This window comes from Melozone crissalis, unplaced genomic scaffold (genome assembly GCF_028551555.1).
Source record: "Melozone crissalis strain CALT ecotype California unplaced genomic scaffold, PUWL_Pcris_2 ptg000027l_1, whole genome shotgun sequence".
NCBI lineage: Eukaryota > Metazoa > Chordata > Aves > Passeriformes > Passerellidae > Melozone > Melozone crissalis.
The window spans coordinates 62024769-62049370 of NW_026535805.1; the positions used below are offsets into that span (position 1 = coordinate 62024769).

General features: G+C 37.0%; 1 protein-coding gene across 2 annotated transcripts in view; it reads left to right on the plus strand.

Moving 5' to 3' along the window:
- The window catches only part of MBOAT2 (membrane bound O-acyltransferase domain containing 2), an 88590-nt gene that overhangs the window by 52889 nt on the left and 11099 nt on the right, over positions 1-24602 (plus strand). The window contains exons 1-6 of one of the 2 annotated variants that reach the window (XM_054279677.1): positions 427-488; positions 4772-4867; positions 8773-8828; positions 15906-15960; positions 16743-16926; positions 22591-22783. In XM_054279677.1, the coding sequence (XP_054135652.1) occupies positions 445-488; positions 4772-4867; positions 8773-8828; positions 15906-15960; positions 16743-16926; positions 22591-22783 (628 nt within the window). In that variant the 5' untranslated portion in view covers positions 427-444. Of the gene's footprint in view, positions 1-426; positions 489-4771; positions 4868-8772; positions 8829-15905; positions 15961-16742; positions 16927-22590; positions 22784-24602 lie in introns of those variants that run through there. The other variant, XM_054279676.1, reaches the window with a different exon arrangement.

The following is a 24602-nucleotide window of genomic DNA, read 5'->3' on the forward strand; positions in this document are numbered from 1 at the left end:
TTTCCTAACATAGTGGAATAAGTAGGTGTTGACTGGACATGAAGCCTTTATTTGAAGGCTAAATCTGTAGTATGGGCCAACTAGCTGGTAAAAAAGCACCCTGTGTTGATTGGTTTATTTAACTTTCTTCCAGCAAAATAGCATATTGTGCTGTTGTCCTTCTACTGCATGAGAAGAGCCTAAAATAACAGAAGCTGTTATGACATCTCTCAAAGCCTGCCTTTGTCAAGGTCACAGTTCTATTTTTGCTGTGTTTTGTGCACACAGAGATAGGTACAGTAGGAATGTACATTTTATAACTAAGATGCTGAGTGTAAAATGAAAATGCAACTCCCACACTTTGTTATACAGAAACATAACATATATTGGCTGATTGTTAGCCTGGATCTGTGTGCTGCTCAGCTTGCTCATCAGCAGAGACAAAGCTCTAGAATTAACCTGTGGATGTTCTTTCTTGACTCGCAACCCAAAATTTCTGAGGAACACAGGTAAAAGACAGAGGTTCTGCCTTTAAACCACATATGTAATCTTTATATTCTTAAATATGTGGAAGCTTTATATAAGTGGGCTCTGCTGGCTCATTCAGTTCTACCAAATTTGTGTATGGTTGTGCTAAAGATGTTGAGATTAACAGCTCTTTCTCAAGTGTATTTGGAGCAACAGAGTGTGGCAAAGATGAGGGTGTGCTTTGGAGCCAGAAGTTGATAGAGGTGTACTATGCTGAGTGTTATTAAACATATGGATAATGTGTTTGAATCTGGGTCTATGCTGATGGTTTTAGTGTGGGAGAATACTGCGAAGCAACTTCTGTGCTTGTTCTGCCCATCTGCATTCCTGTGTTTGAGCTCCTGCTGTGGGAGGACACAGTTCTGGATCCAGGGCTAAATGGAGACTTTGAGCCTTTATGTCTTCCTGTTACACAGGATGTACTGACCAGGATGGCTGCTGTATGTCCTGCTTTTGACTGGGACAATGCTGTTTTCTTCCTAGTAGCTGGTGCATTGCTGTGCTTGGGGTTTGGTATGAGAATGGTGCTGATAACACACTGACTTTTTGGTTGTGGCTAGGTAATGCTTGCTAGAAGTCAGATCCATGTCAGTTTCCCATGCTCTGCCAGTGAGGAAGTGCACAAGAAGCCCTGAGGAAGCATGGCCAGGACAGCTGACCTGAGCTGGCCAAAGGGATATTCCGTACCATAGAGTGACATGGTCACTGTATAAACTGGGGGGAGTTACCTGGAAGGGAACTGATCTGCTCCTCAGTAAGCAGGTGATGAGCAATTGTACTGTGCATCTCTTTTCTCTTGGGTTCTATTATTTGTTCTTCCTCTCCTTGTAATTTCAATTATTATCAGTATTAGTATATTTATTATCATGATATTTAGTTGCGCTTCATAAATTGTCTTATCTCAACCCATGAGGTTCACCTTTTCTTTCTACTCCTCCCTTTCCCCATGGATGGTGGGTGTATGGTGGGAGCAGTGAGGGAGTGGCTGCCAGCTGGAGTTAAACCATGATGCTGTGTCATGTGGAATGAAATTTTAAGGTGACACTGGATAAAAATGCTTTGCCTGTAGGAAAAAAAAATCAACTGTTCAAACAAAATCCAACCACTTAACACTGAAGTGAGCAATGATGTTGTAGTATTGGCTGTGCTAAATTTGTGAGGATGATAAATAAGAGGGATACAGGGAGGAGATTGAAGTTTTCTGCATTAGCAGAAATGATGTTTCAGGAGTCAGGAGTACATATAGGTAGAATGATGTATTTTGGTTTTATATGTATTCATGCAGGTAAAAATTCCTGATATGTGTGTTGCTTAATGTTAGTTGTCAAAACACGAGTAGACAAAAAATAGTGAATAGGACAATGTATTTTATTTGCTAAAAGAAGTACATGGAGGGGCTGCTTACTTAGAATTTTCTATATATTGTAATATTTATGTGTATAGTTAAGGTACTTCATTTATAATATGCTAGAATATACTTCTAAAAGCATTGAGTAGTTTACTTGATACATTTCTTTTTAAAGGAAAGAAAAAATTTTATGAGTAAAACATATTGCATAGTGTTTTTAGTGTTCTGAGATGTTAAAAATTGTAAGGAATTGAAATATTATATTAAATACCTGTACAAGAAAAGCCTTTCTATATAATAGGCTATCCAGTATTGTTGGCCTAATTTCTTTCTTTTTTTTCTTAACTTCTAATTAGGAGTTAAACATATCACTGTGTTCTGGTTTGTGGCACAGTGTCTCCCAGATGTGTCTGAATTTGGTGCATCTGTTGATAGATAAATTAAGGTTGTATTGACAAAGATCCTGGGAATTAGATGTATTTTAAATGAATGTTTTTGGGTCTTTCTGTTTCATAATACAGGTATTATGTTCATTGCAGGTCAGTTTGTCTGAAAGTTACTTGCAATAATAACCATGTTGTGACTTGCTTGTAGCTGTTCATCTTCAGAGTGAAATACTTTCATCTTTCTGCTCACATGAACATTAAACAGTGAGAAGCAAGTATAGAGTAACATTGACTTTTAAGACCAATTGCTTTTCTCATGGTGGAGAAAGTTGGGTAAATTGCATTTTTGTGAAGCTTGTAATTAGCTTTATAGTTGGGTAAAACTTGATGTGGTTGAGCTCTGCAAAACTTTGCTCAATTTTCTGATCTAAGGGTTGTTGAATGAATTATTGAAGAGAGTAAGAAACATGTAGTAAGAGTATTCTAGAAAGTTTTCAAAGCATTTTCAAATCCTACCTGATTTTTTTTAAACTAAAGATGGATTTACATGAGAGTTAGGATGATCAGCAAGTTGCACTACAAACCTGCAGAAGAAATAACAGGAATGATGCAAACTGTCATAAATCTTTTAAGTTCCTTAGGGGAGAACGCATTGCTGCACTTTGCCTGGTGAAATGACATTTCTCATGAACAAGGGATGTGGTGTGGCATGACTAATGTGCAGAGATGCAGGTGGAAGTTGAAAAGCATAGTATGGGTTGCAAGCTCCTGTGTTTTACTCATCAATTAAAAATTTTCAGTCTTCCAGTCTGTGTGTAACTTGGAACTGTGGCTGACATAACTGGAAGATAGTTAAGATTCATAGTTGTGTTTGGTGAGTGCAACAGCAGCAAATTCCACTGCTCTGTCAGAAGACAGCTTTTGTTTTAGACTGAAATTTGGAATCAAATCAAGAAGTTTAAGGTGTTTCATTTTTCTTTCTTCCATTTCTGTACTTTAACTTCAGTGTGGGTATTAACTGAATGTTGTGAGAAACCCCTACCATGTTGGTCATGATGACTATTGTGTATTTCATATAATTGTGGATTACTTTGAATTTCATTTTAAAGGACATCTAGTCCACCTTGCAAGGAACATTTTCAACTTGATCAGGTTGTTCAGAGCCCTTTTCAACCTGACCTTGAATGTTCCCAGGGATGAGGCATCTGTCACCTCTCTGGGCAACCTGTGCCAGTCTATTCTTACTATAAGCACTTTTGTACCAGTTAGTCTCCCAGTATAATACTGCTTCTGGGTTGTGGATGTTAATGAAAACGTAAAATAAACTATTGCTAAAACAGACCCTCTAATTTTTTTTTTCGCCAAAATACATGTAATTTAATGGTATATAAGGTAATCTGTAATTTCAAAGTTGGATGCTTTAAAATATTCAATGGTTTATACATAGCATGTTTTTCAGTTAACTGCAAGTATCAGGTTGAAGAATAGTTTCTAAGACCTTAGATTTTCTTAATAAATACTTGCAAAATATTTATTTGGAAAAGAAAGTCATGTTCCAAAGTAGTCTTGCAGTGTCCCTCACTAGTTCACCTAAATCCAGTCCTGGTTGTGATTTTCAGTTTGAATGAATATTTTCATTCTAACTGGATTTTAGACGCATTATGCAGTCTGCTGCAGGGATTTCACATCAGTCTTGTGCATGAAGTAAAGACTGGAGTTCATACATTAAAGTCCTAAAGGATTAGTGAAGTTCCTGCTGGCATTCACTGTCCTTTTGGACTTCAAAGAACATCTGGCAGATTTTGTGAGGTGTATTGGCAGATCAGTTCTCACTAGTGTGTTGAGAAAACGGTGTGTAAAACTAATTTAGTCATACATAGAACACTTTCACAGCTCATCTAGTTATAACATTGTAACATTTTTACAGTTGCTATATGTGTTTTTTCTTACCTTTGCTCAGGATCAGCTTAATAGAAGACAAAAGGTGTCTTGTTCCTTTTCCACTCAACTGTGTTTTAATATGTGTATTTGAAAATTACTTGACTTTTCCAGGTCCTTGGAAAACAGCAGCAATATGATTTGTGGTAATGAATTTTGAATGCATAGCAGTATACATGCAATGGAAATTATTTGATGTATCCAAACTTCTATGCTCATAGAGACAAAAATTAGCCCCGAAGTACAAAACAAAAAAACCAACCTTAACAGATTAATTTTCTCTTTATAGGACTTACAGTTTTTACAGTGGTGCTTACAATTCCAAATTCTAGGCTTTATTGGTGTAAATATTTTGGCTACTGGCAATAGAATTTCTATGGTTGAACTGCACACTTTCAAATAAAAAAGTGCGTACTTGTGTAGAATAAACATTGCAAAAAGACCTCAGGCAGAATAAAGTATAATTACAGATTCCTATTATGTAATATTTTGTAGAAATAATTGGAGATTAAATTCTATTGAAATGGTACTTTATTCAGTGGAGAAATGTTTATGATTTTTAATTGAAATTTTTTCCCCATTTTCTTTCCAGGTATTGCTTTGTTTTCGCTTTAGGATACCTCACTGTGTGCCAAATTACTAGGGTCTATATCTTTGATTATGGACAGTATTCTGCTGATTTTTCTGGGTAAGGAGAAAAATAATCTTCCTATCTTTTCCTCCTAAGTGATACTGTATCTGTTGTTGTTGGGGATTTTTTACTTGTTGCTCTCCCCCCGCCCCCCAATTAATTGTGTCAGCCTTTAAAACTTTGGGAGAAAGCTGAACATGTATGTGCATATTGGCACACATGCAAATATATAAGTAACTATGCTTTAATCATACAAACTGAGAATTTTGTGAACAATTGTTCTTCTTAGAACCACGAATGTGTTATCTATTGCCTCTTGTTCCTGGCTGAATGGCATAAAGGATTTGGTGGCTATGGGAATTTTTTCTCTTTGATTTTTCCATTAAAGTGTCTGCTACCATCCTTGACAGCATGATGAGCCTTGAATTGTGTCTGGTGTACTTACTTGCCTGGCACAGTCTGATACCACTTTTTGAGGAAAATCAGAACGTTTTATGGAATTTAGCTTTTAGCTTCTTTCTTTTTTTCATTTTATGTTAGATGTTCCAGAAGGAGAAAGCTAAGGAGACAGGCACCTGGATGTTGAGGTAGTCACAGAGAAACAGAAGGTTTTGTCTGTTTGCCCTCATATTATATTGTGAACTTATACCTATATTTGACTTGAACTGTATAGGAGCAAAACAGAATTAAATGGGCAAAATAAAAATAAACCGTATTGGTAATTCTTCTTTCTGCTGTAGACACAAAGAAGTGAAGTACAACATTTCTTGCAAACAAGTTTGCTGCTGTGATAGTGCTTTTGTTGATTTAAAGGAGAGTGTATATTCTGGAGGGGAAAAAAAAAAAGAGATGAGGAGTACTTGCTAGTCTGCTTAAAATAATGCATCAAGTACTTTCCAGGGATACTGTGAATGGCAGTGGTCTTTGTAGTTTAGCATAACCTGTGATGGAATTGTACTTGTTAGCCTGGTTACTTTTCAGTCTTTATTGGTAACAGGCATGTAGTCCAGAAAATGAACTTGTGGGCTGAAGCCAAAAGCTCTTATGGTTGAGTTCATCTTTTCTGTCATCTTTATCTTCTTACCTTCTACAACATCTTTCTACATTTGTCTTACATCCAAGTGTCTGCCTTCAAGCCAGATACCCAAGTTCCAGTTGTAGTCAGCAGAGATGTGATTGATGTGGACAGTAGAGGCTGGAGGGGGTTGCAGCTGACCCAGCACTAAGTGTCTACCTGAGTGTGAACTGGGTCACTTGTCAGATGTCCCTGACTCTGGACCACATCTCCATGGGCTGTAATGAGAGCTTGCAGCACAGTCATGTGCATAAAGACACTAGATTTACTGATGTTGAACATAATTTCACCATTACTAGTGAAACTGTAATCCACATGCTGTTCCTTCCAGTTTACTGTAGGCCAAAGTGTACACCAGAGTGGCAGTGATCAAAGTTCTGAGCTGACTGTGGAAACGGTGTAATTACACTTTGTTGTTCTCATTCTCAAAACATTTAGTAGAGCTTGAGCACACCATTGCTCAGATGGGACTGTACTGCTTTCAGATGTGGCTCTGATGGTTTGGTGGTAGCTCAAAGATTTCTGTTAGGTCTAAACACATCCAGAGATTCCCACATCCTATCCCTGGAGAAGTTCAAGGCCAGGTTGGATGGAGCAACCTGATCTAATTGAAGGTGTCTGCTCAGGGCAGGGATGATGGAGGTAGATGATTTTCAAGGTCCCTTCCAACCCAAAGCATTTCATGATTTATGAGCTCTGTGCTCTGGACAGAACTGTTCTGAAGCCTGGATCAAGCTCTCTGATTGTGTGTTTGAGATGGCAGATTTCAACCACCCTTTCATGCACCAGTTTGGGAGCTTTATGAATGCATATCACATTAAATCTCTGGCATACACTGCATGTGCTCCCTTGACACGAGACAGAGATTACTTCCAAAACAGGCAGAGAAAGAAAACTTCCTCGAGTTCTGGGAGAAGAGAGTAAGCTCAAAAAAGCCCCTAAAGTTCCCTAACTAGCTGGTGAGCTCCAGTATGAGCAAGTTCTTCTTTCTAAAGATGTTAGCATGGATTCGTATAGTGGTTAGCCCCAAAAGAGCTTTAATGTGTGTTTACCTAGATATTTCTCCTAGCATGCAGTGCTTGTCTGAGGTGCCCAAGCTGAGAAAATCTGCTCAAAATTTGAAGGAAGCTCTCAATGCACTGGCAGTGGAGAAAGTTGGGGACAGCTCATGCTGGAGATGCAATTGCTTGTGCAGAGCTGTGTGGTCCTGGCTGCAGTACTAACAGATCCCAGCTGCCTCCTTTGCCTTTCTGCCAGCACCTAAAAGGGATTGTTAAAATCCTGTTTCACAGCCTCGCTGTGCCAGGAAGGACTCTTCCTCTTTTAGTCTCTAGATTTTTGCTCCTCAGCCAAATATTTAATGGTACTGGAATAGACACTTCAGGAGGAAAAAAAAATAGAATACCAGGGTCTGCTGTGATAACAATGACAGATTTATCAGCTGGAATTAATGTAAGGGCTGACTGAGCTCCTCCTGGACTCCATCCTTCCACCAGGCAGGACCCATGCTGTCACATGTCTGCTTACAGAAGGAAAACCCATTATGTTTAGAGTCAGTTGGGGATTTCTGCCAGCACCAGGCAGGCCTACAGATTAAATGCTAGAAAAAGGTATGAGGGATTTATCAGACTATTTGTTCCTGTTTAGTCTTCTTCCTTTATGACCCTTGTGTGTCACTTTAGTCTTGGGGTCAGGATTTTGGGACACTGGTAGATTTTTTTTTCCCCCTGAGTGCATGTTGAGGACTGGAAATAATTGTGTGCTTTGAAACCATTTTAACCATTACCTAAAAAGAAAATCAATTTGATGGACTGAACCATGTGGCAAAATACTGCCTTGTTAATGAAGGAGAACTTGATGGCTTTTGGATTTGTGTTTCTGTGCCAACTTAATATGTTACAAAGATGCCAAGTACACTCAAGACATGAACAAAACTAAGTGCCCATTGTACAACATTATTTTTTATTGTGAGAGGGTTTTTTTGTTTGCTCTTGGTTTTATTTTTTGTTTGGTGATTGTTGTTGGTTTTGTTGTTTGGGTTTTTTTTTCCTCCAGCTCAGATACTTCTAGGTAAATTCAACCCCTGATGTGTTTTTTGAGATCTGATTTAAAAATTGAATTTCTAAATTGGAGTAGTTGACTTTATGCATTCCCCATTGCTTCCCTACCCCAGGGAGGAGGTTTATAATTTTGAAATTCACATCAGGCAAAAACTCTTAGATGCTATGAAAATAGTATAATTTCTCATTACAAAACTGACTTGGATAGCCATGGCAGAATATTTCTTGGACAGTTTAAGATTCACTCAAGTGTACCAAATTCAGAACAAAGTGAACTCTGTTTGAGTCAGCATAATTATGTTTTGCCAGGTATGTTTACTTGGAGCAAATAATAATTCTCGATGGAAAAATCAAAGATAGGATCAGGTGTTAGTAGAAACCATGGAAGTGGTCTGCATAGCTAAAGAACTTATTTTAATATTCAGCTTTGTTATAATTTTCTTGTCCTTTGATTACTGCTGCTGTATCTTGCAATGAATATAATTGCTCTGTCCTTTCTTCTTTACTCTTCTCCCTGTAAAAAAAAAAATAAACTATGTTAGTAAAAAATACATGTGAAACACTTCAGCTGTATTTGTAGAACCTAATGCAGCAATAAAAGACAGGTGTTATCAAATACTGCATTTAAGGCTTAAATTCTTCTCTTTGCATTGAAAACTGTGCAATGGCTTGAGTGAAAAAACAAAATGCTTTGTTCTTGCATTGAAGATGTTCCAACTTAGAGTAGTTAACCTAGAGTCCTAAAATAAAATTCCCCTGGTATTTATAAGTGAAAGAAAATCCTGAATTTGTATCTAAATTGTTCTTTCTTCCCTTTTTTGTGACAGTCCAATGATGATAATTACACAGAAGATCACTAGTTTGGCATTTGAGATTCATGATGGTAAGATTTCTTTACTGTGTTTAATTTTCCATACAAAATAAATTTTACTGACGTTCATCATGAGTCAGTGAATTACTTTAGATCAGTTTTATGTTTCAACGCAAAAATAAATTTCTGTGTCTCAGTTGTTTCATTGATGCTTATTAATGAAAGTACTGGGAAATGTTGTTCCAACTCTACAGAAGCTCTAAAAATGCTGACACTGTGCAGAAGATGTGACTTATCAGACCAGTGACACTTCTGGAGTCAACGTCTAAAGAGCAATGATATTCTTTTGGGCTGGGGTATTGACTGTGAGAGTTAACTAAAGAACTTCCAGATTCAGAGACCTCTGTCACTGGCAGATGGATAGAAAAAGGACATGTAATTGCAATTGTTGAGCACCTTTTGTTTTAAAATGCTAATTCTTGAGCACTTCCCTAGTTTGTGCCATATATGCTGATTTTTATAAAACCTTTGTGTGTTTCATTTTGTTTAGTATCATAATTACACTCGCAGCTAACAGATTGCTGTGAACAGGGAGATTATCGAATTATGTTTATGTCTGTTCTTCTGTCAGATGTATCCATCAGATAAGTGGGCCCTGTGACAATGAATCCTAATGTTGGCTTTCATGGGTAGAATTGCTAGGTTTTTAGTTACCTCAAAATTTAAAGGAGTAATTTTCATTTTAAAGTTTGAAAATGTCATCCCATAAATCTGTCCAATTAGCTTGAATCACTTAGAGCTGCAGATGTCAGTTGAAGATTTGGGAGTGTAGCTCCAGACACCTGGATAAAGACACCTGCTGTTCTGATATTGCTTATTAACACTGTGCATGACATTTAATGTGTTTGTCTCATATGTATCCTGGCTTTATTGCTCTTGGTGTTTAATGTTTTTTCCATTGTTAAGTGGCACTGTCTAGAGAAGCTTGTAGGCAAAAATTTTCAGGAATATGAAAAGTTGGGAAAAGACCTTTTAAAAATATTTTTGTATGAATGAAAATAAATAATGCTGGGCTTATCTAGTTGGTCAAAGACATTGATGTTTACCTTCCAGAGAAAATATATTTGGAAGTAGTAATTTTGCAATCTATAATCAACTAAAGTACAGAGTACACAGGTTAGTGGAAACAGGTTATTATAAGGAAGTAATAGTTCTGGTATCAGGCATGAATGCTTCCTCTTACTATTATTTTGCTAGGGGAAAGAGCTATTCTGAATTTGCTGACATCATGCACAAATAGTGGAGTGGTGGTATGGAACAAGCATGTGAGTGTTCCTGGCAATCTTGAGACAAATGTTGCATTTAGTCAGCTCTATTCTTAACTTTCATCATGAACTAGACTAGATTTTTTCCTACTTAAATTAATTCAGATAATTTGTATTTTCTTCTGGATTTCTTTATACACTGAATTTTTAGTGTAAGTCTTGACATTTGGATCCTCGTTGACCTCTAAATTCTTTGTCAGCCCTTGAATAGTAACTAACAGTATATTGGAAAAATTTCTCTGGTTGTGTCAGCAGCTTAGCAGATTTCTTGAGTTGGATGGTCACAGTTGCAGTTGTGAACATGACTTTCAAAAGTTGATGTGGCCAGTGTGAGCTCAGAAGCAGCTGATAGTCTGGTGTCATGAGATAAGCAAAGATGTGCAGGGGAGACTGAGATTGCATTAGAGCAAAATTTTTTCATCTTAGACAACCTAAAAGGGATCCTTCATGAAAAATTAATGAAAACAAGCCCTGCTGTCAGTGGGCTTTTGTTCACTCTACAAAGGTACATGCTTCCACTGGAAATTACTTAGAGATATAGGGACGGGAGAGGAGATAGTGTTGCAAAAAGTTGTAAGTGATTCATGGCCTCTCTGAGCCTCTAGTCAGATCAGCTTGGCTGTATTAAACAACAGTTTATTTTCTTCCCTCATTTTTTACCAGTACATCCAAGGAGTGTAATGAAAATAAACAGCTGGAAAAAAAATGTTGCTGTGTTGGAAGTTTCTGTTAAACTTCAAGATTCCAGTGGTAGCTAGGTTGGTTTTTGGTAAAGGCCAGTCTTCTGGACTTGATCTTTCCATGGCAGCCAGTTTGTTGTCTTCAGCTGGTTTCATTTGAAAGTCCTGGAGTGAACTGAGTGTAGCCACAAAGGCCACTCACTCTTGCTGCATATTCAAGTGTCTGTCTAGCTAAGTGGATATGCTTGATTCCAAGCTGAAAACTAGTATGGAATCCCATATACAAACAACAGCTACCCCTGTAACTGTTAGACCCTTGTGCTCTTACCATGAGGGATTTTTTAAGCAGGGAAATTAAATGCAAGTTGCATACAACTTGGACTTGATGATTCTTGGGGGTCCCTTCCAATTCAGCCTATTCTGTGATACTGTACTTTAAGCTTGCTGTATAATACAAACATTCCAGAAGTTTGCATGGATCACAAACTTACACCTGAAGAGATTTGGAGTATGCCTTTCATGTATTCTGATCTACATTTTGAACTTCAGTCTTTGATAGCTCTTACCTTGCAGTTCCTTGTTACTGAAATGGGCAATGCCAAAAATGAGTAGTCAGTGTGTTAAAATTTGCTTTGTATTTTTTGCTGATTACCCCTGGCATCTCACATGTGTATTCTAAAGGGAGAAATGTTTTTATGTAATTTGAAAACTGCTGATGTCCATATTAATTCTTTATGTGAAGATTTAGATTTATTTAAGCAACACTTCAGGCAAATAACAGAGTTAAGGGAGAAAAAGGAATTTTATTTTTATTAGAACAAAAAATTTGCAGCTGTTTAACAAAAAGCATTGCTTTCTAATATTTCTGTTAATTACATCAGTGAAACTGTCATGGTGTGGTGCTGTTTTGGGGATTTTATTTGGTAACTTGTTGCTTTCTTATTATGGTTAGGATTTCCTTTTAATGCTCTGTCTCCATCTACCTCTTGATTTTTATTTATTTTTTTAGTGTACTCTCTGTTATGATGGTGACAGCATGGTGATTATTGTTTCAGTATCAGTTACCAAATTATTTTTTTTTATCATATATGTCCCTAGTGGTTAAAGGAATTATATTGTATTTTTTCCCTTCTAAGTTTTCAAGTATAGTTTTGTGCCTCTCTTTTGCTTGTATGGCTCTCTGGATATGAAGACTTGTACATTTTCTTGCTTTTTTTGTAGGTTTTTTCCAATTTTACTCAGTGGGCATTCTACCTATTTGCCTTTGTTGCTGCCAGTGTGGTAATAACAGCTAAAACTCTTATTGACTGTCTTGGATCTTAAAATATTTTAATAACAACAGCATTTAGACTCAGTTGGTGATTCAATTGAGGACTACAAAAATTTACTGTAATTGCAACAGAACCTGTGATAGGATCTATGGTTGTTATTAATGCATAATCCTGTCTAGGCATTTTTAGTTACTGATTAGCCAGATTTCCATACTAATATAAAAGTGGATAAGTTTAACCACAAAGATGGGGTGATAATATTTGTAAACACTGGTGTAGTGAGAGCTCAGAAGCAGTCATAATATCCCATAATAAAGTCTGTGTGGCAAGATAGTGGTGTGTGCCTAAGAGTGTTGGGTTTGTTACCATTAGGATATGGGCTCTTGAGAAGGAATGTAAAGACAGAACTTCCTCATGATGTAGGCCACTTGGGAAAGTTTTTTTTACTGATGATTTACATAATTCTATTACCAAGGAAGGAACATAGGAGTCTCTCTTCTTTACAGATGCGAAAATGGAGTTGCAGTTGCTGAGTGACCGAATTGTTTCACCTCTCTAACAGATGTTCAATAAAACCCATTTTCTCTAATCTCTGCTGTGTGATTTGGTAGTAAGAAGGAGCTGTAGTTGTTGTGGTAGTCTCTTCCTTTAGGACAGAAGAAAGCAATTCCTAAAATCCTCAAAGGAATGCTACAAAACCTTATGAGTTCCCTAGCAGCAGTGTGCTACTGAAGTGGGAGTTCTTAATCTCCAGTGTGTAGTAGGTAGGGAACAGCTATGGTTTATCAGGTCTCTGTTCCCTTGGGCCTGGGAAGTAGTGAATGTGTATTTATTAATTCATCTCATATTGAATAAACAGCAATGTAAGAGCACCTCTTCCATATTTATTTTCTATGATTTAAAAAATCTTAATGGTAGCTTCCTGAAAGCTTTCAAGAGTATGACAGAGGTCATCATGTTCTTGCATGCTGTGCTAAGATGATAAATGGGCCTTGAAGACACTGAGAAGGCATTTTAAAAAAAGCCCCAACAAACAGGGAAAGCCACTAACCTGACCTCAAAGAATCTGCTGGCTGGAGGGAAACTTTCGTGAGGTAGGGAAATGAAAAATTAATGGAGGCTTGCTTGGATGCAGTATGTTTTAGACAGCAAATGCATTGCTCATAAGGTAATTTGGGCTTTAAATGACTTCATATGTATATATGTAACAATTACACACATAACATAACTAAAATCTGTTTTAAACCTGTTTCCTCCTACCTCTCCAAAGCCACAGATCATATTCCATTGATTAGATTCTTCTATTTCAGGTTTGAGGGTCTTTCCTCCTTTTTCATCACACGTTTGTAATATGAAATATTTCATTTGACTAATTACCTTTATTTAATGACTAATCTGGCTTTATGCAAGTTCACTTGGACACACTGGGTGATCACTTCCTCTTTCTGACTTCAGGGTAAAATACTTATATGGAATATAATGGCAAAGGAGGCTCCTGCTCCAGTCAGTTTACATTGTGTGGGGTGTGAGAGACTGAAGGCTCTGAATGACACACTTCACTATGTGATGGGATCTACATCCATCTATAGGTGTCTGTGTTAAATTTATTTGTATTAAATTCAGAGATTCACTACCTGAGAACTGTAATATTATGGCCTTAAAGGTTACAGAATCTTTCAAAATGCTTCTTCCACATTTTTTATTCAGTACCTTTATCAGCGTAAAAGCCGTTGCTACAGATCCAAGGAGAATATGTGAAACTGTAATGATGAGGAAGAGAAGGTGATGCCTTGTGAAGGCTGACCTAGAACAGAGACTAGAAGGTGTGAAGATGCCTTGTGAAGGCTGACGTAGAGCTAAAGAATAAAGTAGGGATTTATTAGGAGGTCTCAATAGATCCACCTTGGGCAGCACAAGAGCCCAGCCAGGGCTACACTGCAGATGAACCCAAAATGGTCACAAGAATGGATGACCGGGCACGGGGTCTCTCACTTTTATAAGTTCTGGCCCATTAGCATATTGGAGCTAATTGTCCAATTACAGCTTCAGCCCATGAAGTCCCATCCTTCCTGTTTTTCTCTCTTCAGTCCATGTTGTTTGTGCTCTTGGGCCTGAGATCTGGATTGGCTGTCCTTGGTCCCCAGCTAGAGAAGGAATTGTTTTGTCTCCCTACTCTGTGAAGAGAGCGCACCATCCCCTAATTTGAAGCCCAGACCCACTAAAGCAGCACAGAATCTGAAAAAGAGAAAAGCTAAAACCTGAGGCATCAAAGGTGCTGCATGAAGTTAGGGGGTGATAATTTGTTTTTCAGTTTCTTGCCTTGAATGAGTATGAATGCGGGTAACTTTTGACTGTGAAGGATCAGATCCAAGGAAAGCATTTTCCCAGGCTATATTGAAGGAGAGGAGGTGGCAAGTTGGTAGCTCCCTTTGTATTCTCAGCTTTGTTGAAGACTTTAAGTGTGGTTTTGAAGTCATAAGTGTGTGTAGATCGTGGCCACACTGGATTAGTGTGGAGTGGAGTGGAGTCACACACTAAGACAACAGAATTTCCTTCTTTGTAGATAACAAGTGTTTCCATGAGTCATAGAATTAAATTAGCTTTTACTTCCCCTCAGCTCCTCAATCTTTTTTTGTCATAAGGCTGACTGATTTTGATATCTTAAAAAGAATTGGCTCCAGTTGAAACTTACCCTGGATCAAGAATAAGGGCTCCCCTCTGTGGATTTACTGGCATCAAGGAGTGGGGTTGAAGGCAACCTTTCTATGACAGGAGGATGATCTTCTGTAGAAACACCTATTTTCATAAAGCACACTAGGATTTCATATTGAGATTGCCCTGCCCTTTTGTCAAACTTGATTTGAAATTGGCTGCTGGGTTTCAGCACTGCTGTGGAGAAAGATAATTGAAGTGTGATCCCATAAATTTGATGTCCTTTAGGAAGCTATGTGGATAAAGATTTTAGTACTTGTAATGGCAAAGAAAAAATGCAAATATGAAGAGCAGGAAATGGCTGCATGTGGACATGTCTGAGCCACTACAGAAGGCTGCAGGAGCAGCTGAAGTGGTCATTCTGGCAGGCAGTGCTGTCTGAAGGAGGGAGCTCTTACTGTTTTTGTTCCCCTGAATTAGTGTATTTCATAATAAATGATGATGTTGAAAGTCTTATTTTTTACTTTTCTCTTTCGTGAGAGTACAGATTTTGAAGACTATTTTTCAGGGATAGGTTGCCAGCATTTCAGAAATAGCCACATATGGCAAGAAGTAAACTCAGTCTTGTTGCTGAACTTGGACTGCCCCCTTCTGCTAGTAGGGGTTAGAGCTTCTTGTTAGTGCTCAGGAAGAAGGCTGTGGCACCCTTTACTGCCGTGCCTGCTTCACTGGAGCTTGGTCATGACCTTTATTTGCAGTGCAAAGCTGTTCTTGAGGTCTGTTCTAAGTTTCCAGTTGCTGAAATCTCTCTTAGACTGTGTCCATTTCATGCATTGAAACTGCAGTGACTATGGCTATGACAATGGCTGTGTTTTGGGGCTTGTCCTGTTTCCAGAATTGGAAATAAAGGGTTTAAAACCTGCAGACTTTGAAGTCTCAACTAATGTAGAAGAATAGTTTTTGTTAACACTTTTTTCAAGTTGTCAATGCTTTCCTGAAATCCACATGATTTCACTGCTGGATAGAACTGAAGATATGAGAGTTTGTGATTTTGTCAGTAAGAATTGTTTGATCCAACTCCAGCAAAAATGTTATGTGACATAATAGCCCTGAAATTGCTTGAGGCATTAAGAAATTACATTGCAGCATGAGACTTGTTCTACTGAGTAAAATATGGGAGGATTTAGCTTTTCTTAATTTTTTTCTTGTCCTCTTCCCTAGGAATGTTTCGGAAAAATGAAGACTTGACTCCATCCCAGAGGTGTTTAGCTGTAAGGTAGGCTTTCAGACATTCTGCTTTGGGGATGTTTTGTGTATTTTCTTAATGCTCTCTGCAGTTTCTGCAGCTCAGGTTCAAGACAGAGTTTAAAACAGATCCATGTTTTTATATATTTTTAGTTTAATTTGTGTATCTGTTCTTCTGAAAAATATCACTAGGAGGAGATTTTATAGTTATTTAGAAAGAACATTCTAAGTTCTATGCAGTCTATGCAAATGAATGCCATATCAGATAGAAGACTAGTAAACAGTGCACATATGAAGTAGCTGGTGAAGAAACGTTGTTAAATTTTGTTTTTCAGTATTTAACTTGCCTTTTCTCAGTACTTTATTCAGGACACTTGAAAATAGTATGTTGCTTTGGACAAGAGAGTGTTGAGACATTTGTTTTAATTGAAATGATTGCCAGTTAGCCCAAACCTTTGTTTATTCATTCAGTTGTTGAGGGGAAAAATAGTTTATACAGTTGAACAAACACTTAGGAAAACAGCCCTCCCTTTCCTTCCTCAGGCTCAGCTTCAGTCAAGCACCTCTGCTGGGCAAGGAGAGACTCAGTAGAGTTTAGGAGGTCTGTCTCAAAATGCCCAGTATGGATTGGAAAGAAATGCTATGTGTAGAATGTTTCAAGCTGTGATTACAAAAGACAGACAAACTGCTCTTGTCCATGTGGTTTTTACTGCAGTTAGAGTGAGTGGTAGCATGGAGTGTGACTTTTCCTACTGTGGAAATCCTGAAGAACTACACAATCCATCTCACCAGTTGCTTGTCTTTGAATTACAGACGCATGCCAAGTCTACTGGAGTATTTAAGTTACAACTGTAATTTCATGGGTATCCTGGCAGGCCCGTTATGCTCTTACAAAGACTATATTACTTTCATTGAAGGCAGATCATACCAACTGCAACAGTCTGAAGCAAATGGGAAGGAAGATACAAAGTACGAACAAACGGATCCTTCCCCAAATGTAAGATGTGTGACTCTTGCAGTGCTGATGCTTATGGAATCATTGCATGGAAAGCTTGGTTTGCACTCTTCATTTACAGGCATAACTGCTGAGCTGAGTCTGGAGTTCATTCATCAACGGAATAGTTCCCTGTTCAAAAAGTTATATGCTTATTTTTTAAAGGCAGGTTTTCTCCATGGTTTCCAGTCTGGATCTTGTGGATAAAAGCAGAGTAATTTGGAGCTTCCTAACAAGCTTATATGGTAAAAAGCCATCTTTAAATGAAAACTGTTCATGCATGTTCACTTCAAAGCATATACTGTGCATAAAAACCCAGTCATATGTAACAAATTGAAAAAGTCAGAAGTAGTTTCATTTTTCATGCTTGTAGTCATGTAGAGAGGTATTAAAGAAGGATTTTGATCTGAAGGTGTAGTAAAAGATGTACTACCCATAACACTGTGAACAATACCTAAGACACAAAATCTTTTTTTCCTTTGGTCTGTTACTAGAGAAGAGACCAAATACATAGAGAAGATAATCCAGTTGATCATGCCTTACAGGAGAGATTGTATGACCTGAATTTAAATCAGAAGCTCACAAAACTTGTTACTTTTAAAATTTAGTCCAATTAGGTTAATGCCCAGTGTATTGAATATTATCTTTTCACTCTTTTCATATTGTCTTAAGTAGTAATGTATCAGGCATTTAAATTTACACGTGCCTAAGATAATTCTTACCTCCCGTAAGAGGCAGATTTATCATGGGGTCACATGGAAGGCTTTTGCTAATTCCAGCACCAGTTGCCCATGTTCTGCTTGTCTTGTGAGACCAGCTGTTGCTGGGGCAGATGGAGGTGTTTTCCCACATGGAGCTGCTGGTCTTGTCCTACCATCTAGAGGTCACGGCCCCACAGCTGGGCCAATGGAGAGTGCTTCCCAATCACTTGGGGCATCTCCAACCACTTCCATCCTCAGAAATGTGGGTGAGGACTCTTTGCATGTTCCATTCTACCCATCTTGTGTGATTGTAGTAACTTGCACGACTGGAATCTAAACTTATGGCTGGAGGATGATAACACTTGAAGGTGCTCCATGAATTGACAGAGCACATGAGCTCGCACAAGTGAGCTGTGGAACACCTTAGGAAGGGTGAGACACTGAGAATTCCTTGTGTAGATCAGCATCACATGGCCCATGCTCTGCTTTGATGTGTTGTATCAACAAAGTTGCAGGTACTTTTGTTTCTAAATGTTGTTTTGGCCCAGTAAAGTCTTGTGTACTAAAATCCTATTTCTGCAGAAAAGTGTTATGTAGTAAAATTATTGCATAAATGGAGGTAAACCAAACCTGCCTGTATCAGTACCTCTGGACACACATCCACTGATTGCCTGATAGGACTTCCTGGCTTTTTACCACATAATCTTGCTAGTAATATGGACAAGGTCAATAGAAATAAATATAAACCTATGATGGCTTCTTCTTTCAGGTAAGTGCTTTTCCTTAAAATTATTTGCTCTTAAGATGCTTGAAACTTTTGCAATTTATGCTGCATTAGCTTTTGACATAAAAACAAAGAGAAGCTGTTTATGCTCCTGGTATTTCATCTCCCAACTGGTGTTAGAGAAATCTGGCTGCATATTATAACACCAGTGAGTATTGTGTGCTTTTGGAGAAAGATGAATGACACAATTTCACTGCATTTGCTGTATCAATTAAAGTATTCATTGTCTTGTTCTAGAAGAGCGTTTAAATACCGTTAACTTTATATTAATACTTTAAATTTGTTATTATTTCAAGAAGAATAAATTTTTAGGTAACTCAAAAAATTTTGAAATATAGTGGCGATCAGCAAATGTTAATGTCATAAATAAAAAGGAATCCTTGGGCTGAGTTACAGTAAGTTTCATTTATTGTTAAATACAGTTATATAACTGAAGTAGTTCATGCTGGCCTCCTCCTCTATAATGTGTGTTGACTGCATGATGTTAACTTGGATTAGTACTTTTGCTGTGTTCATTGCATGTTAAATGAAACAAGTCACCATATTAAAACTTACTTCTCATATCCCTCCTATTGTGCCTTTTTGCAAGCTATCAGTTGTTGGTGCTCAAAGTGGTGTCAACTCTCAGAAATTAATATCTGTCTTTGTAAGTTTCTTTTTATTATGGCTACCCTTAAAATACAAGATTCCTGTCAGCAGATATCTGCTTTCTTGCTTATTATGCAGAATCTTCCTACAGGTTATAATGTTCTTGCTTAAATATCTATAGTTTTTGTCAGAGGTACCAACCTCTCCAGAATAATGTGCTTTAATACCTCTAAATATTATGTATTAAGTACTGATTCTTTATCAAATTAAGAACAAGTTCATTCAAATAAAATTTTTCAAGATTCCTCTCTACTTTTAAAAATCTATTTGTGTATGCTATACATGCTTATGCAGTAATTTATTTCTAAACTTTCTGGGGTCTATGAGTGTTTTACTTTTATTTCTTCAATTAGAAAGCTGCTCCTGAACTGCTTTCTCCAATTGGGTATCTAGCTTTCAACCTAATTATATTCCCATCTAATTAATGCACATCTAGTTTTGTCCTGGCACTGTCTTCTAGCTTAAGTACCTCCTTCCCTTCCCAGGGTTGATCATCTTTCATATTTTTATACAAGAATGCTCAGTTGTTCATCAAAACTGAATGAGACAGGTCTTTTTACCTTTTTGTTGTAAAATAATCTGTATTTTGTGCTTCTTCTGAGGTCAAAGTTATCCTGCATTTTACTGTCTTTTAATTCCTCAACAGAACCATTATTTTGCTATGTTGAAAACTTAAAAAAGTAAAATAAATCAAACTACAAATTACTTCATCCTTGTAAAAATTGATGAACCCTCATATGTGACTGTGCAATTCAGTGATTTCCCATTTATACCTTGGCAAAGAAAGGTTAATTAAGTAATAGGAAGTGAATGAATGTTTTACCAAATGCATTTCAATAGGTAATGGAAAAAATGAACAATGATTTTTTTGGTATCATTGCACAGTGTTGTAGTTTGAGACAGATAATTTGATTTGTCTGAAACTAACTTGGCGTGAAAAAACAAACAAAAACCCACCAAAACCTACTAGACATACCACCACACGTTCCCACCAAAAAAATTTCCAACAAACCCCCTCCTGCAAAATGCCAAAAATCAAGGTTTTCATCTGATTTGTTTCTCTAATCTGACTCAGCCTAAGGAGCACGAGCCAAACCTGCAGGGAGGGAGTGGAGGCAGGGCAGGACTCCTTTGCACTGCAGCCTGTGTTTGGCTTGGCCTCAGAAACTCTGCTTAAACCAGTCTGGAAACAGCAGCTCCCCAGAGGTGGGAGATTTATTTCCACCATGGTTTTCTAAGGATCCTGTAATCCCTGATTCTGATCCCTGTAAGTGGTATCAGCGTGCTGGGATTTATAATTTTGAGTGAAGTAGTCTAATTAAAAAAAAAAAATTTAATTCATGACAGAGTACTGTATGAGTTCATTATTTGTTCTTAAAATAAATTTTGTTGAAAACCTAATGCTCCTTCATAAAAGAGGTGTTTTCACCTCCACAATTTAGTTAACAACCTTCAGAGAAATGCAAAGCATATTTGGTGTTGAATAGGCAGGTGAATGACATCTGTTTACTAATAGAAAAATTGGCAAATAGAGGCAGTGGCACAAGGCAGGTCTTTGAACAGAGATAACAATGTAAGTGGCCAAAACATGTTTTGAGACTTTGTGGTCATCTTCAGATGGAAAGAACCTATTTTCTATATTCATACTTAGTTTTAACTTGCATGTTACTGCTACCAGCTTATTGTTTCTCCTGCAGAATTGAACATGACTTGTAATTATGGCCTAGGCCTTAAAGTTAAATCCTTGCAAATGTCTTCAAACTTGGGGTGATGCCTTCTGATACTTACAGATATCAGACTTTTGTATTTGTCACCAGAATTACCAGAACTAAAGATTCATTAGTATTAGTAGTAACTGATTTTATGAACATACATTTCTATTGAAGATCCTGAAGGCGTTAAGCCAACTGAACTTTCCCTCTGCTGTAGTAAAGAGAGGGATTATGAATAGTTCTGAAATAACAAAAGAATGCTTTTAGAAAATTAATGCTCTTCACATTGAACTCTTGTAATAGAATAAAGTATTAAAATGAGGTTCATTAGAAAGCAAACAAATAATTAAGCACCAACCTTAACCATTAATAGGTAGTTGCTTCCTGAATTATCTGGCTGATGTTTTTTATTAAATCATTGGGATTCCTGATTCTCTCTGAAATATCTTCTGAGATGAGCCAAGTGAAATATATGCAATATCCAAAAATACCCTCACTGTTTTAGAGCTTTTCCAAGTCTCACTCTTTAATCAGATTGTACCACTTCTTACATCTGTGCAACTGAGTGAATCTTTGATATGTTGTGTCTTGCCAAAGTGTGTGCTTTCAGTTGGACATTTACTGCCCCATTCTGTATCGTGGAAAAAAATTGCCCTTTATTTTGGAACTAGATGTTGAGCTGAACTCTCAGTGAAGCAGGATGTTATCTTTAAAAGTTTGGGTGGGTGTACTGGAAGCAGCACAGACAGATTCTGGTTATATTTTTGTTCTGATGCTTCAAACAAAAGTAGGTTGATTGTTTTCTTGTCAAGTTTAGTATCTGTATAATTGTAATGTAAATTAATACAGTAATGTTTAAATGTTGAGATTGCATAAAACAAAAGCTTGAAAATTACATTTCAATGAATTAGCTCTCGAGCTTCTCTGGTTGGTGCCTGCTTTAGTATGTTACTGGGTTCTTTCACAAAATACGGTGTCTGCCTTTGGGATGTGGATCAGACTAGAGACTTAAAGCAGTCAGTGTCAGGCATATATTGCTTATATTGCTCTGTATGTTTTATAGTAGAAAAGTTCTACTGAAGATACATAATCTTTACTTGTGGTGGTTATAGCAAAGCTGAGTTTTGAGAAAATTTGAGTAGGTCCTATCTGAGCAACACAGTTGTACATATCTGTGAGCATATTATTTGTACCATTGGAGCTTGATCACTCTGATTGGGAAAACAGGTCCATCTAGAACTGATTGGCTGAAATTTGGGCTGAAATTCATAAATCATTTCAGTATTTTAGTTGGTTTAGAATTTAGATGCTTTGATAATATAACAGAAATGATTGATGTATTGAGTTGGGCAGAAATTGAACACCTGCAGTATGCTGAAGGGTCCTGAAAAGAAACTGAAGTTTTGCCATTGTTCTGGAATCTCTGCAGTAATAATCTTACTTTGTCCTAGATTATATGTTTTGTGTTATGATGTCTTAACAATTTAATTGCTTCAGTAATTTGACAGGAAAATAAGAAAAGAAAATGGACTTGCAAAAGGTGCTCTGGTTATTAAAAGGACTTTTAGGGAGTCACTGTAGTCAGACTGGTTTTATTGTGTTGGCCATGGGAAGTGAGGCTCACAACTTGATCAATAAAACATTCCTTGAGTCTCTATAAAACAGAGATTTTTTATAAACTATTTTAAAGTTGCTTGTATATTTATTACTGAAAAATTAACATATCTGTGTGTCTGTATAGGGAAGGAAGATTATAACTTTCCTTTGTTTCCAAGAGATAAACAAAAAAATGAAGCTTACAGAATCTCCCTTAAATTTTCAGATAGCTGTGGCACAGAAGCTCTTGATCTGTGGACTGTCCTTGCTCTTCCACATGACTATTACAAAAACTTTGCCTGTGGAATACAACATTGATGATAACTTCAGAGCTACAGCATCATGGCCTGTAAGGTTTTTCTACCTGTATGTGTCTCTTATGGCTGCCAGACCCAAGTATTATTTTGCATGGACTTTAGGTAAGTATATATTTAAAAATATAATAATAACAGAAAGAGCATTGATAAGTATCAAAGAGTACTGAGATTCATCTGAGATGTGCACACTTCAGTGTGTATTAAAAAGTGGCAGTGCCCTCTTGAGGCCTTAGGAAAACTTGATTGCATTTAAGTCTTTCAAGGTATTAAGTACATTGAATATTGTCTCTTTTTGAGAAGTGATCACTCTGTTTTTGGAAGGTGATAGTGTTCCAATGAACAGTAACTTAAAAAAAAGGAAAGGTAGTAGTAAATCTACTCTGATGTACAATCCTTTTTGTTTATGATTTTTAAAAATATATTTTGATACCTTTATTCTTGGCATATCTTCAGAGTTAATTTTGACCTCTTTCTGTGGTTAGTTATCAGTAATTTGCTTGATGTTATTCAATCACAAAGGAAAATTAATACTTTGGAATTCAGGTACATGATACTGTTGTTAATAGTAGGTGGCATTTTCAGAATTTGATGGGTGACACTTCAGTTTTAGCCTTAGTTTACTATAAGTTTCACTGGTGTGATAATGTGCTTAGTAACTTATTTAAGACACTTGAATAGATTATACCATTTAAAGAATATTTTGCATTTCCCTTCATGTTACTTATAAAAAAACAATGTGTACAACAGGAAGATGCTTTATTTAAGTAAGCTGACATCTTGAAAGTGGCTCACACAACAGATTTCATCAGCTTCCTCCTCCTCTCCAGTTTTACATATTTGTCTGATAGTTCTTTTGAGAGAAAATCTGTGGGAACAATGCAATAAAGAAAGCTTTAGGGTAGCAGAGCAGCATGACTCATTTACAGCTGCTGGTTTCATTCCTGGTCAATGAATTAAATACTTGCAGCTTGTCTGAATATAGTAGTTCTGGGGCTTGTTGTGGAAATAAATACTTTTGAATATTATGCTCCTATACATCTGTATCATCATCTATAAATAGTAGTAGTCATCTGAAAAGTGAATAATTTCAGTTGGGCTTTTTTTTGCCTTTAATACTTCAGTTGGATTCCTCTGTGCACTTGCTAGCAGTGTAGAGCTAGCATTCCTCTGGTAAATACCAAAGAAAATAAACTGTGCCAGCTCTGTACTTCTAGTTTGTTACCCCTCCTCCTTCCACTTTGTCTCATCTAAACCTATAATGGTAGGAGTAGAATGTGAGGGGCTTTTACAGTTTTACTGGATGTTACACCTTTGAGTTGTACATTACTATTCTTTACACTTGGAAAAAAGTATTAATGAAATTAATTACTTTAAATGGATACTAAAATGCTAGTTAATAAAATGAGTACTTACTCTAGTTACAGTCTTTGCATTCTAGCTTGCAAAAGATTATGGAGTTTGTATCTCCAGCTGTTTCTAATTGAGCATGAAACTATTGCCCAGTATTTGAAGTTGGCCTAGCAATGTCAGATGTAAGGCAGCAAATTTTGTTAATTTCGAAGATATTTTAAAAAAATTCACAAGGAAGTAAAAATATTATAAATTCTAACACATGTAATTTCCTTGTGTGTGGTCATCCTAATTTGGAAAATCAGTTGAGGAAATGTTGGTGTCTGAGCTAACAAAGCTCAGGCAAAGGTGATGACTGAAAGTGCCAGGCAGTAGAGATCCCTTGTATTTTCCTGCATAGCCCAGATGACAGTAGAAGCTTTTTCTCTTAGGAAAAAATATTGTTTGCTTGGAACATCTGACCTTTGACATGCACTGTAAACACTTCACATTCAAAGGTGTTGTAACAGTGACCTTGTGCCATTAGTGGAAGTTTGATGAGCTCTGCATTCCTTAGAAAATTCCTGGTTTT